At 40.7% G+C, this 18,072-nt stretch overlaps 1 protein-coding gene across 3 annotated transcripts in view; it reads right to left on the bottom strand.

Annotated features, from left to right (window-relative positions):
• LOC136097302 (E3 SUMO-protein ligase RanBP2) overlaps positions 1–14,094 on the bottom strand; it is a 33,122-nt gene extending 19,028 nt beyond the window's left edge. For all 3 annotated transcript variants that reach the window (XM_065829567.2, XM_071807781.1, XM_065829566.2), the window contains exons 1-19: positions 13,793–14,094; positions 11,285–11,352; positions 10,665–10,776; positions 9,601–9,753; positions 8,555–8,785; positions 7,979–8,124; positions 6,366–6,558; positions 5,606–5,696; positions 4,477–4,683; positions 3,791–3,969; positions 3,522–3,697; positions 3,083–3,206; positions 2,575–2,736; positions 2,116–2,253; positions 1,879–2,025; positions 1,221–1,403; positions 1,053–1,136; positions 406–541; positions 138–235 (exon numbers count right to left, since the gene is read on the bottom strand). In XM_065829567.2, the coding sequence (XP_065685639.2) occupies positions 138–235; positions 406–541; positions 1,053–1,136; positions 1,221–1,403; positions 1,879–2,025; positions 2,116–2,253; positions 2,575–2,736; positions 3,083–3,206; positions 3,522–3,697; positions 3,791–3,969; positions 4,477–4,683; positions 5,606–5,696; positions 6,366–6,558; positions 7,979–8,124; positions 8,555–8,785; positions 9,601–9,753; positions 10,665–10,776; positions 11,285–11,352; positions 13,793–13,867 (2,703 nt within the window). In that variant the 5' untranslated portion in view covers positions 13,868–14,094. The remainder of the gene's footprint in view (positions 1–137; positions 236–405; positions 542–1,052; positions 1,137–1,220; positions 1,404–1,878; positions 2,026–2,115; positions 2,254–2,574; positions 2,737–3,082; positions 3,207–3,521; positions 3,698–3,790; positions 3,970–4,476; positions 4,684–5,605; positions 5,697–6,365; positions 6,559–7,978; positions 8,125–8,554; positions 8,786–9,600; positions 9,754–10,664; positions 10,777–11,284; positions 11,353–13,792) is intronic.
• Between the last annotated feature and the right edge of the window lie 3,978 nt (positions 14,095–18,072).

Genomic DNA, 18,072 nt, shown 5'->3' on the forward strand with positions numbered 1-18,072 from the left:
CCAATTTATCCCTAGCAGTCCAAATTCACCAAATACTATATAAAGAACTGCAATTACACCCAGCTACATATAGAATCAAAAGCAGTCATTTTCAGTAGATCACTAGAAGTAGCTTAAGCGGATAGATTTATTCTCACCTTTGTTGGTGTTACATTGGTTGCAGCAGTTCTGAGAAGATACTGAGAGTTATAGGCAGGTGACTGATTGTAGTAAACAGATGGCCCAGTGGTAGCAACTAAAAAGGAACATCACGGAAAGAGTTTACACTTGATTTGTTGTTGTTTTGAATAGACCCTTTCCAGCAATTAGTTTTTAACTGGGAATCATTAAGACTTTTCCAAGTATTGCAGAAATGTTTTAGCTGGTTTAGCTAACTGTTTAGTTAAAAATTCAGCAGCAACTTACCTGTTAGAGGAGCTTCATGAAGATTTTGTGCTCTCTGATAACCCTCTGACATTGCATCTGTTCCATAGCTTTCAGCAGGCCACCGATGAGATGTATTTGAGCTAGAATTGCTAAGTTTCATTTCTTGCATTTCATTCTGTCAAGACAGTGTGCCAATCAAGAGCATAAGTATATATTTCATAAGTATTTGTAGAAAAAAAATAAGGAATGGTCCCTACCCTTTTTCTATTTAAAAGACTGTTCAAGCTTGGGAAAATAAATAAATCAAGAGGTACCTTCCAGAATCATCCAAGATCTGCCCATACAATACAAAGTACTAAGATTGTGTTCTAAAGCCAGAATTAAAAAAATACCCAACAAACACAGAGACAAGCAGATGAGAAGCAAACTGATGAAAGCAGAACTCCTCCTGCATACAGCCCTTAGAAGGGTTCCCTCTGCACCCCTGCTCAAGTCCCAAATAAAGAGATTCCAAGCAAAAAGATTTACTCTTGCACTCAAGTTAGGTAGATGTTTAGAGAAGATATTTCCACTGATTTAAGTAGTAGTCTAGGAACTCTAAGTTAGTGCCTGCTATTATCACTAAGTCTTTACCATAACTAAAAGACCAGCTGTTATTCACTGAGTATGGTGAGAAAATTCTTTACCTTTAGAGCTTCCACTTGCTGACAGATCATTTGAAGTAAAGTTTTGTGATCTTCTGCCCACTGAGGAGGAGTTTTAGGAGAAAACTAGGAAAAAAAAAAAGGTAATTGAATCTTGTGAATTTTTATTTAAACATAACAATTCTCTGAAATAACAGCTGGCTAATATACCTTGTAGCTCTTAGTAGGTGAAAGAGAGAACTTCGTTGGTGATGGAGTGGAATGTTTCACCTCTGAATCTACAGCTCGTGAAAGACCATTTCTGAAGGCAGGACTTCCCTCTTCATCATTCTCGCCAAGTTCCTGGATCACTGTATCTAGCATTTCCTTCACAGTTTCAATAGACACCGGCAACTAAAAAGTTAGTTAAAACGTGAGTCATGATTGCAATTCTCACTCAGAGCAAGATAGACTACACTCAGAATTCTGGCTGAACAATTCACAAGGCTTTCATTACACAAATACTGTTTTTTCAAAGCTCTAAATCTGTTAAGACTAATGTAAGAAAACAATTCAGACAAACATTAATTCTATTTTTTCAAACTTACTGACCTCTATAAAAGGATGGTGGGAAAAGCTGTTTACATTAAAGCTTTCATCCACAGAATTGTCAGAATATTGCATGACCTGGTCAGTTACAGAAGTTACTCATAGATTATCACCCCGCTGGTGTTAAGCAGGTCATTTGTCTTGCAGAAAAAAACAACTTTAACTTGCTCTAATGCAAAGCCTGGTCTGAAAAAGCCGGCATATATGCAAAAGGCTTCATTTTGAAACAGTAACCAATCCACTGCATCTCTTGCAACACGTTTTTAAAGCAAGAACATACTGTCTCAATTACTGAGGGATCTGAATAGCTTTTCTCGATGATCTTCGTTAGATAATGCTTGCTTTTACGAAGATAGGGTTTGTGTTCTTCTTGTTCTTCTGGCAGCATGGCATCATTTTCAATCTCTTCTGCCTTTCTTTGGAAGATCTAAAGAACAGGACACAGATTAATTAGGATCAGTCAGAAGGCAACTAAGTAAAGCAAAAGAATTTGGGGTAATGCAATTTATGAATTTACCACAGCAAGATTCCAGTATGAAACCACGTTTTCAATAGCTTCAAATGCTAATAGAGCATCATCAGTTTTGCCATCAACTGCATCCAACATTGCAAATGCTATACGTGCCTCTTCTTCATATGCTGCAATATGACAACCCTACAAATAAAGTGAAAGACAACTCATACCGAACAGTGGAATGATACGTATTTTTCTTCCTATAATCCAGGGAAAACACTTTTAAAGAAAGTTGGTACTAACAGTGTGCAGTGCATTCCAACTGTATACACAGTTTCAAAGGTAAGAATAAAGTTGTAAGGACTTTTTTTGCCCCTTTATCATACACTGATACTACCCAATCTCATCATTAACAGTTTTACAGTAATAACAATGAGCTGTACAATGCAGAGAAAAATCCCACCAACTAAGTTTCTGACATAGACCCTCTCTAACTTCAGCCTTAGCTTAATCTATCTGTACCTGTATGTCTACACTATGGAAGTGTTTGAAAAGAGGATCAATAGGTTCAGGAATGCTCCTCTTCTTTTTAACAGTTTCCAGCATAGGTAAAACTTTCTTCCAGTAGTAGACGCTTCGTCCAATGTATTCCTTCTGGTCATAAAATGAGTTAAGACTAATGCCCTGGTAGAGAAAAGGGAACAGAAGCACACACTATTTCAACAAATTCAAATAAAAATGCTATTCATACATATCATTCTCCTGTTTTCTTGAGAAGTTTCCAGAGTGCTTCTGCAACACTTGAGAGAAACATTGTGGGGGTTATCTCCAGAGCTATGCAAAATAACATATACATAGAAAATAACACTACAGTTTAAGACAGAGTGCTTTATAGGGTGACTAGAAACTGTTCTCAATAACACGTTCTCATCTGATTATTCCCCCCCCCCCGCCATAGTCTGTTTATAGTTTGGAAAATAAGAAAAAAAACACCTTGGCTTCTATGTATTTCAAAATAATATCAGCTTACTGTTTTCTGCAGGTTTTTTGCCCAGTGTATAATTAAGGCAGGTTGAAGGCCATGCTTCTCCAGTGCTCGCAGAGTGCTTATTCCGTGCTGTACGATAAGCCTCAGTTTTGCTGCGGTTCCTGGTCTGCATATCAGAAGAAACATTCCTTGATTAGTATTCTCTATTTTTCACTTGTTCACATGTCATTTGCCTGATGAGTATAGCCTACAGTTTAAGCCTTAACCTTCCTCTAGTTTAGAAATACACTGTTAGAAATGGAAATTCCACTCTTGGAAATCTTTCAAACATATCAAGTCCATACTACCACAAAGCTTCAATGTCCAAAATATATAAAAAATAAATCTGATTGTACAAGAATCTACTGGGACCCATCTAAGCTGCTGTAGCAGAAACTGCCTAAAGGCTTAGTGAAACATTTCCAAACTGAAAAAGCCTTACGTTGTTTTTCTCTGAATAAGAGTACGAACAGCATCCCACCAGGATCTTTGTTTTTCTGTGTAGAGCTGTTTGCACACTGGCAATGGTAAGAACTGAGGCTGATGTGCATCGTAGTGAGAGTTAAACTTCTCTTGCAGTTGTAAGTTGCTAGTGAATACCACCCCAAGTAGAAATACCTGGTTTTGTAAAAATAAAAAAAAAAAAAAGGTATTAAATACCAAAAAATTTAAATTGCATAGTATGTTTAACAACTCAGAAAGTTTACTTACTTCAAGGTCCAATAGGCAAATGGATTCAGGAGCATCTGTCTCAAGTCTTGCTGTTTCTTGGGGCAAGTGAAAAAGCTGTTTTAACCATTTGCGTATTGGGGGTAAGACTGACATAGAGTTCCACTGCAAACCGAGCCACACAAGGTGCTGGAGACTGCCATTGTGCATTCGAACAGCACCTATGCAAAAACAAAGTTGGATGCAGATGTCAATATCCTGCAAGTCAGCAAGACCTGTATCTGATCAAAAGTGAGTTTCACGTTTCACTCTGTCAGTGCAGCCAAAGATACTTTGCAGACCAATGAGCACCAAGGTTCCAGCTTTCACTTATGAAAGATTACAAACTCCAAGTTAGCCAAACGTATCAAGTTCATCTGAGTGCTCAAGCCATCAACCCCTTAAAGCTTCTGAGGGGAGTGACTCTCAGATCTCCTTTCACTTCCATCCTTACCATATTCAGCCTAATATGCAACTACTTTTAGCACTATTTAACTTCTCCAAAATCTTTATGGAATTACTAAAGAAGCACTTCTTTACTCCTTTACAAGTCTAAGCCTTGCCTAGGACATTAGGGCAACTTTGGGTGGCTATTCAAGGTATTCGTCTGCTGCTGCAATATGAAGTATTTGTAGAAGAGCTTCTGGTACAGAAAGTTGTGTTGAGTTTCAGAAAGTAACAACTCTTACCAATATCGTATTTATTAAGTTCCACTTGCATTGGTGCTTGTGTACTGACGTTCCCAATATCATCTGTGCCAATAAAAGATCTCTCTCTAGAAGCTCCACTCTCAAATAGGCTATCAAACAACGTATATGAACCATTCTTGTTTGCAAAAGACTCCACAATCTCTTTGAAGTCTTGCTTGCCATGGCTTAAGTTCAGCAGCATATGGCCTAGAAAGCAAAAATATCACTTCACATAAATAAAGCAATGAACATGAGAAAAGGAACATTTAATACATTGGCTTGTTCTTGTTACCTAAGGCTGGATGGGAATCAGGATTTCCCCTTATGAAACCTAGAGATTGTTATGTTCTCCCTGTAATAAGGTCAGTGTTTCAGCACATAGGCTTTTCCAAGCTTTTAGTGACAACAAACTCAAGACATTTGTAAAGCCAGTTCTTTGGGAAAAACAAAACCACCTTCTTATAACTACTACTGTAGTAGCATTACAGCTACTTATTTCAAGGACAGTTGCAATACAAGTCTGTCTTATCAAAATCCATTCTAAAACAATTGAACCTGATGCCTAGTGGGTTCATTTGTTTTCATCTAGGCCCTGCAAGAGCATGTAGGCTGAAAAACTGCCTATACTTAACAGCCAAAAGAACAAACATGATGAACAAACAAGAGGATAGAAGGACAGGGAAACAGTAATCTTCTCTTGGGGCTAACGATACTTGCAAACCAGTATCTACCAGCAAGCAGAAGCCATTTCCAGTAGATTAAGAGACCATACAAGTTAAGAGACCATACAAATTAAATCCTATCTTAGTGTGCTGGAAAGGCAAAAAGCATGAAAAAAGCCACACTTGAAAAAAAAAAAAAAAGGACACACTCCACTAGCACACTAAAGAGGGAAAAAAATGAAACAAAAAAACACACACACCACCTTAGGTGTTAGGATCAAACCAGTTTGTTCTGTTGTTTTGGTTTTGTTTGGTGTTTTACATATGTAGTCAGAATCTAGAAGATATTACTGCATATTGAAGTGTTAACATTACATTTTAAGATAGGAAACATGTTCTTTTACAAACCACTTGACTCTTAAACTACCTGTAACACTAAAATGGAACTACGTAGCTATTTTTATTACCAGACTGGCTTTTTCGATCACAGGCCAACATTTCTAGCACATCTTGTCCAGTTTGATCCCCCTTTATTAGTTTTGACTTTGGTTTAGGAACCTGATGAAGTAAAGAGAGAATTGTTACAGCTTTTTCACAATAAGAGCAGATCATTTAAATTAGTCTTAAGAATTAGGAAACAAGTTTCTTTTCAGTATTAGAAAACTACAGAAAAAAAATACATAATTCATTTTGAAGCTACTATGTCACATAGCTAAGGGGGCTGGGAAGTCATCCAAAACATACAAAACCCCTGGGTGGACAATTATAGCTATTGCAAACAACATTAAGCACACACAAGAGCAAGTAATACCTGGAATGCAAGCAGGTAAGGAATTAAACTACATTTTTTTAGTTCTGCTGTCCACACAAGTACATGAGAACAATTCAGTTCATCCCCTTCCTCTCTATAGCAATAAGCCTAATGCTTAACATATGTATTCAGCTGTATTACAGAAAAGCAAATATACTGCAGGAAATAAACTTGCTAGCCTCAAAGAATCAGGTTACTCCGACAAGGGAAACAGCTGCAGATATACTTTTACCCTATTCATGTCATTTGAAACCTTTTAAAGAATTGTGAAAGAGTAGGGTTTTACGAGTGAGGAAAGAGTTTTTCCTTAGGCACAGAAACTCTAGTTGATCTAAAGAATACAGGAGTTCAACACATGTAAAGCAAGAACATTTCAAGAACTGCATGAGCTGAAGGCATAAACTGAAAATACTTACCTGGAAACTTATCAGATAACAGAGTGCTGCTAGTTCACACACAACTTTCCACTGTGCCTCATTGTGCTGGGCCATTTTCAGTAACAGAGTTCCAGCGAGCATGTAGAGCTGTCCTTTCATTTCCACAAAGGTACGAGACAATTCATCAGCCCCATTCACATACGGCTTCAACGAATGAAGCACACGATCAAAACTAAAACATAGAGAAGACTCATTCTAAACAGTCCTGGTAAAAGCTATAGCAGATGTTTTTGGGTGATGATATTTAACTGTGAATCAAGTAACTTCATGAGTCAATGGTTAGTACTGTCTCAGCTGCTTAGAGCCGAGTTGCACCAAAAAGTACAGTAACGGTCTCAAACTCCCAAAGTTCAACTTAGTTTACTGAAGTAAAACATATTTAATATTACCTAGATATTTACAGTCTTCCAGAACATCTTTGTACAGCTGCTTTCAAAACTATGCTCCCAAACCACATGGATAAACTTGTTTACTGCAGATTTAGAGATATGCAGGAGGCACTAGTCACTTTGCTCTTCCCTTTCCTTCATTTATCAGAAAGGCCAAAAATACAGCTGCACAAGCTCTTTAAAAATAGAAGGTACTGTAGAAATCTGAGTAGCTGTAGGCTAGCACACAACCCCCATTCAGGAAAGGCTTTCCAAAAAACAGCTAAAACACTCTTTCAGTTACCTGACAAAACTACAATGACTGCTAGCATTGCCCTGGTCTGGAAGTGGTTTAGATGTAATCACCCTGAAAGGCTCTAATAAAATCACAGCAAAAACCACACGATTGTTTTGGTCAATGTTGGAGGAGAAAAAGAAAATAAAATATACTTGGGCATTAAGTATTCCTCATTCATTCTCTGTATTCTTCAAGTATCCACTCAAGATTAACAGACTGAAGAACAGTCTTTTACAAGACAATATAGCAGCCATTGCATAATTGAGGAACAAAGGTTAAGTCAATAAAAGCCAGTAAGAAAAGGATGAAAACGAAAAGAAAGTAACACAGATCTTAATCAATATATTGACTACAAACATCATTTTGTACTACACTGTAAGTGTGCCACAGATTACATGCCTTGAAGTCAGCTGGCCCTGTAACACCATCAGTTTTCCCTGAAGGAGAGTGTTCTTACTGAAAGTGACTTCCTTCTTCCCAATTATCCTATATACCTAAAGTTCCTAATTATTCCCATATGTGTTGTGTTTATTTAGAACAAAATGACCAGGACAAAGCTGATACACAAGAGGAGTTTCTTTTTTGTTTGTTTTTTAAATTGCCTGGGAAATCTGGATTAATCAATTGCTGAAGTATGGAACAACATCATACTGAATGAAAAGAAGATACAAAGTTAATTGACCCGGGATACGAGTCTTTGCCATGGTCGTGTGCTGACTACGCAAAACAGGGCTTGCATCTCGGTCTAAAGATAGCTTGGGGTTCAAACCCAGTAAGAACCATTCTTAGTGGCTAGTAAAGAGAATCACCTCTCCCCTCCACAATCAAGCAGTGAATTTGAAATGTGATAAATATTGTGACCCAGAAAAAAACCCACAACAATTCTTAGATTATTTTTTTTTACTATAGGAAAGGTAAGACAGTACCTTTCAAGTGCCTCTCTGCATTCCTGAACATCTCTAGAAGAAAGTGTCATTTTGACAAAGCTGGAATAGGCCAGCAGATGATCTTTCTTGATAGCTCTCCAGTTACTTTTATCAGACTCCAAGTCTTGTACAGATTCCAGATATTCCTAAAGAAGAAAGTTCATCACAGGATAAGGAACAGTCATCCTTCCATGAAGGCAAGGGCAGTACTTCTCCAAAACATATTAGTAGCATTTACTGTATAATCCAGTTTCACAGTTGAGACCTTAACATATTCTTCAGCAGCAAAGTTCCAGGGAGTTAATTGCCTGAGCAATTTTATCCCTAATGGAACTGCCGTATCTAACTCAGCTTTTGAAGTTAGAAACTCAATAGCTCTATAAGGTTTAATTTTAGGGAGAAAATTCCCATTGGAAAGAAAAAAAAAATATTTTGTAATTCCACTGGCTTCAGCTGACTTGCATTTGAAGGAGTTATATCACTTGAGAAATAGTTGTCAGAGTAATCACACTAAGAGAAACAGACCAGTTAAAAAGATATGGAAGACTATCACAGGATCAAAATATGATTAAACACCTCAAATGTCTCTACAACACAGGAACACCATTCCAAGCTTGACTGCAAAGGTATTTTCTTCTGTGCTTCCTGACAATGGAGTACAGCATCTCTTAATCTATTGTTTGAACGGTAGAGAGCAACTAGTCTGATGTTTATGTAGACATCATCTGGTCTTGCGTAAAGTTCTGCTTGAATCAAGTCAAAAAGCTGATTCCATCCGTCTTCACCTTTACAATCCAGTAACTGCTCCTGTTACACATGAAAGTAACATGTTAATATTTGGTTTCCCATGTGAGTCTTTTCAGCAACTACATTACCAGACAGTTTTTTTCTCCTCCACTACGTAGACTACATTACTCAGATTCTTAATAGCTTTCAGGTATTACAAAAATTTGATGAAACACTCAAATATTTTAAAATAGAGACAACTATCATAGAAAAAAATACTCAGAAAAATTTGCCTCTTACCAAGGGTAAGTAATGCTTGCAAAACCATTTGGTTCAATGACAGCATACTCTGCCATAGACCACCTTGCTCAAAAAAACAGCCAACCAGAAATCTTAAGACTTCAATGTGGTTGCTGTCAAGCTACACAGTATATACCTCTGCAGAAGTGAGATTGCATGAGTGAAAGCATTTACACAGTATTTGAGAATTACAGCATCTATCACTTTCTGCAGTTTATCATAGTACAGATTTAAAAACAAAAAAGCCCGAGTTCACAGGCCTGCTACCTTCCTGCTAGTCAGACAACAGAAAGATCAAGTAATGCCTACCTAGTCTTAATTTCTCAGATGTGACAACTAACACGGTTTCTCGGCATTTTGGAGAGGGTTAACCTTGAAGAATTAAAAAGGGTATGAAAGCCTGTAGCTGCAGCTTTCTTGAAAGCCAGACAAAAAGGTCTGACTGCAAAGAAAGTAATATCTAATAGCTTTAATATCAAAGATTTTAAAATAATTTAGCCAGGAAGAGTTTTGTATGAGTTGACATGCAAAATAACACTCCAGTCAGACACTGGAAGTTTCTTTAAGCCACAGAACAGAGATAACTTGGAATTTACCTTCAACCTGTAAACAGCAGGACTCCCAGGGAAGAGCTTAGCAGCTCTCTCAACCCAGTATTTTGCTCTTCCATCAGTAATGTCATTGTTGCATAGTAACTCTGCAATCTTCAGCACAAGATCTTTCTGTGTTGGGTTCAACTCCACAGAACGCTAGTTTTTCCCATGCACACACAAGAGGAAAGAAAAAACTTGATCTTACAATCCATATGAAACAGGAAAGAAAGTTATCTCCCCACAAACAGACCTGTCTCTTCAAATTAGACTTATCGATTATATAAAGAAAAATAAGCAAAACCAAAACACCCTTTCTAAATGCCACAACTAGTTCACAGCACCCAGATAAAACGGATGGAATTCAGAAGAGCATAAGAGAAAATGCAAAATCCAGCTCCTCTGCATCTGCCACTAGCTACTGCTATACACAAACAGCAGGACTACAAGAACCTCTATTCTAGCCAGATGTGGACACTTCAAAAAATACTTAAGACACACAGTTTAAGTATGATAGCACTTCATGGAGCTGTGTTGGCAACCAGACTACTGAGCACATCATCTCCCTCCCCAAAAACAGAACAAAGACAGTCCAATTACGAATTTGAAATTTATGTGCTTGCCTAATCAAAATTAGATTTGCTTCTTCCTTCAGTCCCCACCCCCTACAAAACTGAAGAAAAAACCCACTAGGCCTACAGTCTTCTAGTAGCAACCAGACTCCTGTTGTCATCACAGTCCATATTAAGGAATTTTACAACAGTCACAGATCTTTAGTCCAAAAAACAATCTATGACATTGGAAGAGTTTAACAGCAATTAGCACAAAGATCAAGTCCAGAACAAACAAAGAATTAACTTTAAAATATGCTACTAAAGCAAGTGATCTCAAGTGAAGAATCTCCTCTGCAGTGCTTCATATACTTTCCATAGTCAAATGTATATCAATAATACAGTTTTTCCAGGAACATTTTTTCTTCTATGAGTTTGAGAATGTCCATCACAGAAGGATTTTACAAGTTCATTTACAAAGGAATAAAGCAGGACATTAGTGGTCAGTGTAATACTTACCTTGTAACACCCAAAGGCTTTTTCTATGTTATCCTCAGCTTCATATATTTGTCCAAGAAATCTGTGTGCTTTGGGATCTCTCTCTTGTACGTTGAGGTATGTAGATATATACCTATGGGGCGGGGAGGGGGAAAAGTCAGTTACTCGACCAACATTTTTCAATAATACTCCCTTCCCTGACCTATAATGATAACTTAATCTGCCATACAAAAAGCATAGTCTTATTTTGTTCTAGATACTTTGCCTGTACCTTTAAGTAAGAAGTAACATTGTTTGACATGTACAGATGTTCCTTAACTGTGGGCAAGTATTTACCTCTATTTCAAAAAAAAAAAAAAAAAAAAAAAAGTAAGAGATTGCAGAAACAGTGAGAACTACATAATACAGTGAGAGGAAAAAAAAATAAAAATCAACCAGGTAAGTTTTTCAGTAACACATAACTAATCTTCTTTCAAGTCGTTGTTTTATAAAGATTTACATGGCACTCAATACCCACACTTGTTGCTACCTTAAAACAGCATGATATTGATCTTGGTTTATCTGGTTTATTTCATATTCATTTAGCTTTTCTCTTACACTTTAGAGAACAGAAAAAACAAACATACAGCAACAAATGTTACCTTTTAGCAAGTTCATATTCTTTTATTTCAAAATACAGCTTAGCAAAGAGGAATCCTTTCATCGATTTCTGAAGAAGAAAAAAAAACATGACAGACATACTTCAGACATATGGTACTTCTAAAATAATTCAGAGTGACCCTTCTTTTCAGCAATGCAAAAATACTTTTAAATGACTGAATTTCACAACTAGTTATCAGGTCAAATTCACTCCTCATATTTAAGGATTTGGTTTTGAATTATGTAGGATTAAGAATGAAAAGAGTAACAGTTTTTACTATAATTGGCAAAGGCTACTGGGCAAAATAGAGATTACAAGTGAATCAAGAAACAAGCCCTTATACACATGACATTTCATAAGCACTTCTGAATAAATGGAAGAATGGGGTCTGCTACATTTAATCCCTTTTGTTGCAATATAGCAAAGAAAAAAAATTCCTACAAACCAAGAGAGATCTGTGGTTCAGCCTCATTGTAGCATAGTGTCAGATACAGGAAAAAACAACTTCTACCTAAGTCATTCTCAGTTTGGGTAAGAATGCATTTATGCAGTAGTTTATTTCTGATGTCGCCACCCTAAGATAACTTGAACATACACACTCTATAGGCAAAAGGTGAAACATCTCTAAGTGTATTTTTTTGCAGGGCAGAACAAGGAAGTAAAAGGTAAAACAAAAAGAAACACCGAGGAGGCAGAGGGCTAGACAGCAAAAGCATGGACAACAGGAAAAGGGTAAAAGGAATGAGCTAAAGAACTAAGTCAAGCAAAAATCTCAAGATAGAATTAAACGTGGCAGAAATTTAAACCTTGAGATTCCCAGTATCAGTTAAAAAGCAGATTTTGCCTGTGAACAAAGAAATACTGGAGCTAGTTATATCTATAATTCCAAACAAGTGTGTACATTTTGTATACACTTGAACCACTCGTCTCCCTCCTTCTGCCACCCCCTCTATTCATGCAAAACTTTCAGAAATACTTTAGAATGAAACCAGGCCTCCTAAGATACTTCAAGTTTTCAGTCTGTATTTTTGAAGTATGTTATAAAAAGGAAACACTGAAATTGTCAGAGTGGAGTCACACTTGGCATCTCTTTTTAAACAGAGATGAAACCTCAAAATAACTGCTTTGCGGCCTTATAAGCACACACCCATTCCCCCACCCCCCCCAAATCAACATAAGAAAACAAGTAACTATTTCCACCATTGACTAAACTGTACAATTAGTTGTTAGCATTACTTAAAAACAAACAAAAGTTAAATGTGCACCAGATGGCCTTAAGCACAACAGAAGGAGAGGGGGTTTTTTTTGTTTAATTTGGTAGGAATATCAGAACAGTTAAAGAGCATCTCTGATTCTGGCAGTGATATATTTGACATTACTTGGTCTAAACAGCACCCAAGTCAATTAAACAAAGCCACAGGACAACTTTGTTGCTGTTAGGAAAGGTACAAATGATGATGATGTACACAAGCCCTGCATAAAGGCCCTACTGCATAATGATGAACACGGATGCATTCATGCTATATAACATACTGCTGAATATTCTACCTCCGCAATAAAAATCAGTTCAAAGCAGCAGAACAGGATCTTTCAGGATTAAATAGCTCCCGAGAAATGCAGCAGACTGCTGTGACCTGTATACCATTTTCCAGATATAATGGAAAGATAACCAGTCATGCAGAGTTCCTCACTCCTCTTTCCAGTTACTAAAATACAGTAGGAAAATTATTTTCCTCCAAGTTCTCCCTCTCTTAACGCTGTTACTTCACAAGGCAGTCATACAGACAAGAATACTAATCACATAGCAGAAAGAAAACTGAAAGTGTCTCACGTATTCCCTTTTCGACTTCTTTATTTTTCCGAATAAATGAAACTCGGGAAACTCATGAACTACACTCTCACAAAACTGAAGAACGCTCAACTTAGAGAGTCCATCGACTCTTCAAAGCTACACTAAGGCTTACCAGGTGTAACAGGCAGGTGCACAGCCCTGGTAAAACCACTGCTGCTGGTTAGGGAAAGCACCTCTAGCAAGCGAAACCCCAAGCCCTCCCTCACAGCAGCTTCCCCTAGTTCATTCGACTTTAAGAACCCCTGAGTAAATACGGACTCAGACAGGAATCATACAGACCCAGAGACACCATAACCCCCTCTCCCTCTTACCAAAAGCGATGAGGAAGGGCAGAGCAGAGCAGACCAAACGCAAGCACCTCACCGCTCGACACGGCGCGGGGAGCCCCGGCACACCCAGTCACTAACCCGGCCCTCCCCGGGGCTTTTCCGTGCCGACCGGAGCAGCAGCCAGGCCTGCCGGCTGGGCGGGAAGCAGCCACTCCTCAGCAAGCGAGGGAAGGCCGCCACTACCGCCCCACGCGAGACGGGAAGGGACCCCACCGCGGGCCGCACCGAGCCAGGACGGGCCGGGCGGCCGCCGGCAGCCGTAACGCCGTCCGGAGCCGGCGCGGGAGTGAAGCGCAAGGCCGTGAGAGGTTCCGCCAGCAGCACTCACCTCTCTGGGAGAAGGCGCGGCGGCCTGCACGGAGGCGACGTACCGCTCCACTTCGGGCTTCGTGCGCCTCATCATGGCGCCGCGGCGGGGGCCGCGCCCGGCCTCCCTCACTCCCTTCAGGCGGAACGGCTTCCCGGCCGGCCTTCGCGCGGCGCCTTCAGAAAGGAAGGAGGAAGCGACGAAAGGACGCGGCACCCGCTGGTGAGTTACGCAAGTTCCCGCGCAACCGTACAGAGCACTCGGCTCCGGCGAGTGCGCAAGAGCCGTCCCACGCCCTCCCTCCGCGTCCGGCCGCTTCCCATCACCGCCCGCATCGGGGAGGGCGGTGCCTTGGCGGGCACCGCTATCTGCTCATGCGCCGGGGCCTTGTTGTGTGTGTGTGGGGTGAGCAGGAGCGCGCAGTCGTTACAGGGCGGGGGCAGCGGGACGTGGTTCCCCACAGGCTGATCGCGGTGGCGGGGAGTGCGAGCCGTTCTCCTCCCTTCCCTCAGGGAGCCCGCCCGGTGAGGCGAAGGTAGAGCCTCTCCTCGACCCCCCCGCGAGGCCGTTGGCCGGAGCCAGTGAGGGGCGCGGCCGGGGTAACGGCGCGGCCTAACGGCTGCCGGCGTCCTTGTGGAGCTGAACTTTAAGAGGCAGCTCTGTTGCTAATGGAGCGGCTTCCATTCGTGCACCGGCCTTGGCTGTCACGGAAAACCTTCACGTGTGGAAACAAACCTCAGTATTTTCTCACCGAATATTGTATCTCGTGGCTCACCAAAACTGTGAATTTAATCCATAAGCATGGGCCTTATTACTGGGATCCAGCGCTCTAAAAAATGAGTTTCCAAATCCTCTAGCAGTTACGGTGAGTAACTGCTATTTTCCTGCCAATGTGAATAGTGTAGTTACGCTCTTATCCTGAAGCACAGCTGGGAACGTGGACCAAAGATGACAAGATCAGCAACCGTCGAAACAGGTGGACTTTGCCAAGGTTACAGTTGTGAAAGTTTGGTGGTGCTGAGCACTCGTGGTTGCTCTGTAGCCTGGAGTATAGGAGTAGTTAAATTTACACAGTCCTAAAATTACATTCGGCCCTTTGAAGGCAACTGCGAGGCTGATGTGACCCCCGCTGGAAATGAGTTCGACACCCCTGCCCTACAATGTAATTCCCAGCTGGCAGGCTGAGGTTCTGCTCACTGGATTCGCCCATCCCATCTCTCCTCTGCCAGCGCAGGCACTTTGGGCAAAATTACGCCACTGGGCTATGTCTCCAGAGAAGCATCATTAAAAATTTGTCCTGTTCTCAATCTTAAGCAGCCCATTGACAGCCATATAATTTCTGTTATGCATAAAAAGTACTGACATCCCCAAAGTTCTTACCATTTTTGCCAGAAAAATGAAAAAAACATAACCCAGCTTGTTCCTGTAAGGAGATGAGGAGCGTCCATGTGACGGCCTGGCTGAAAGAATTAACCCTCTCTTCTATTATTTGCTTTATTAATGGTGATTTATTTAGATGTTTGATTTAATTCCCTAAGAAGAAAGAGGATCTTTTTTCCTCTGTACTTTTTTGGATGGTGTGTCTACCACTGGGATTGCCAAACAATTTACCAGCATCTGCCAGGCCAAGTAACAAAAGTTGTGGTACTGTTGTGGAGGAAAACGCTGGAGTTGGCTCACTGGAGGAAGCTACTGCTCTTCAGCTGGTGGGGACCCATAGAAAATTGCCTTCATTCAGACCCAATGCCTTGACACTGGTCACCTTCTCGCCCATTCCTGTGGAAGTGGCACCTCTGTGTTGTCCCCAGTGATCACACCACCAGGAAGGCAGCTCCAGTTGACTCTAGTGCTATCCTCTGCAAACTGACTTAGCTTAGCTTGTCTCGCTGCCTGTCCATTGAAACAGAGCACAGGCCTTGCCACTGCCAACAGCAGAAGGGCTTTAGGCTCAGCTTTTTGCCCCTACAGCTACATCCTTTGGGCTTCCTAAAGTGCTCCTTGTTGTTAGTGTAAGCAGGGGCTTCAAAAGGAGTCTCTCTTGCCCATGCATGATTGATCCTGCACAGCAGGAAGGGGCAAAGCTTCTGAGGCATCCCTTTCCACATCCCAGGCTCACAGCCTTCTTCGAGAGACACAGTAGGGGTCATGGTAGGAAAACAATAATAAACTCTGCCTCTTTCAGGAAAGTATGTGCAACTATGCAAAATACTAGTAATACTGACAGACCAGGAAGTGAGCTTCAGCACCAGACCTCTAATTGTCCAGGCTGTCTAATTGCTAACGTGCTCTCTGGATCTGTTTTGCAACTGCTTTTAATTAATTGTCTTCATGACAATGTCCAGGGTTATTATTTCAATGATCGTTCACTCCAAAAACAGCTCTCAAGAGAGCAGTATGGATTTGGGGAACCCTGCACTCGAGATAAGACCTCAATAATAAAATAAGATTACCATGAGGGTGATTATTCACTGGAACATATTGCCCACAAAGGTCTGTGAAATCTCCTTCCATGAAGACACAGCTTGGCAAGACCTTCAATACTGATCCAACTTTGAAGTTAGACCTGCTTTGAGCAGATGGTTGGGCTAGCTGATCTCTACCCCTTCCAACTGACCTTTTTCCATGATTCATCAGGCTTTGAACCCTCAAGTACCCTCACATATTCTCAGTGCTTACATCATGGGGTGTGAGATACAAATGCTCATGTTCATGAAATAGAAATCACTGCCTTGGTGAATCATAGCACAGTGTTCACCACCAGAAGCTTGGAAACAGAAAAAAACCATCGCATCATAGGGCCACCACAGGGTTGAGAGGAGACCCGTGGCTGTAGAGTGGGAACCAGGCTGCTATGTCATAGCAGAATGTAGCCCCAAGCAATGTGGACGTGAGCCAGGTCTTGCCATTTAGTCTCAGGATTACAGACCCTCCCTGACCTTTAAGCAGCAGGGCTGCACATACGTAGGCTGGAGGAAAAGATGTGGAAAACCTAGAACAAGAAGTAAATTACAATTTAGAGGAAGCATTGCTGAGTACAATCTACTGAATCCATGGCATGGTCCGAAATCCCAGCAGTGCTACCATGCTAGTTGTGTAAACATTTTTTTGAGGACATTTTAGGCTCTTCTGGTCTTTAAATAATCAGGACTGCATTCAGTTACTGAACTGTTACAGTATTGTTTGGATTTCTCAAAGGGAAGTGCGACTTAAAAAAAGTTTGGTGACAAGTTCACTCTTATTTACTGCATGGAGGAAATATGCCAAGCCAAATGCAACTTTCTCTCCAGGTGCCTATGGGAGACTACGGTGAGTCCATGGATTCCCTGACGGAGGGCATGGGAACAGAAATTAGCCTTGAAGATATGAAGGCCTACCTGTGAGAAAGATGGGAGTAAAGGAGTATCTGGAGATGTTAAGGATGTACCCATGAGATAGAAGGGAGAAGAAGAGTAACATTGATGATAGCAAAAATAGCCAATGAGATGTTACTGCTGTAACTTGTAACCAATAGTGAAGAGACACATGAATTGGTAAAACTGTATAAAAATGCACTTGTGGCAATAAATGGCATCTACTACTTTCATCCTGGAAGAACTTGGTCTATGTCGTTTGTCTGTCTCAACCACAACAGGTGCCTGTACCTGTTCATGAAGCAAACTTTCAGGCATCCTCCCTCCCTGATAACTGTTCACTCCAGAGCCTGTGTCTTGGAGTGGTGAAGGCAAACTTTCAGGCGAGGCCTGTATCCGTTATGGTGCAAACTTTCAGGATTCTTCTCCTCTGGATAACTGTTGGCTCTGAAGTCTGTATTTTTGAGCCCTGAAGGCAAACTTTCAGGGGAGGCCTGTACCTGTTCACAAAAACAAACTTTCAAGTGTTACCTCTCTGATAACTGTTTGCTCTGGTGTCCATATTTTAGGGCTCCAGAGGCAAACTTTCAGATGAGGCCTGATAACTGTATCCAGGGCAGACTTTCAGGAAACAAAATTCGCAGAAAAAAAATTTAATGGAGTAGAAGAACAAGAAGGCTGGCTCAAGCTGGGTACATGCGCAGAGGTCCCACTTGAGCCTAGAAAACCATAGACTTTTATATCTTCACAAACCATTCATACCACGATTCAGTCCAATAGCAATATTTCACTTTGGGGTCTTCGTGCTTCTCATTGGACCTTTTTCACCTTTTTCGTGTGTACCTTTGTTTTGTTCGGCTGTAGACATTGTTTATAGTCCATAGCCTTGTAGGTGCTGTTTTGTCTGAATAAATCCTTTTTTTCTCAGTGAAGTGCAAAGCAGGCCTTATC

This window comes from Patagioenas fasciata, chromosome 1, assembly GCF_037038585.1.
Source record: "Patagioenas fasciata isolate bPatFas1 chromosome 1, bPatFas1.hap1, whole genome shotgun sequence".
In the NCBI taxonomy this organism is placed as follows: Eukaryota; Metazoa; Chordata; class Aves; order Columbiformes; family Columbidae; genus Patagioenas; species Patagioenas fasciata.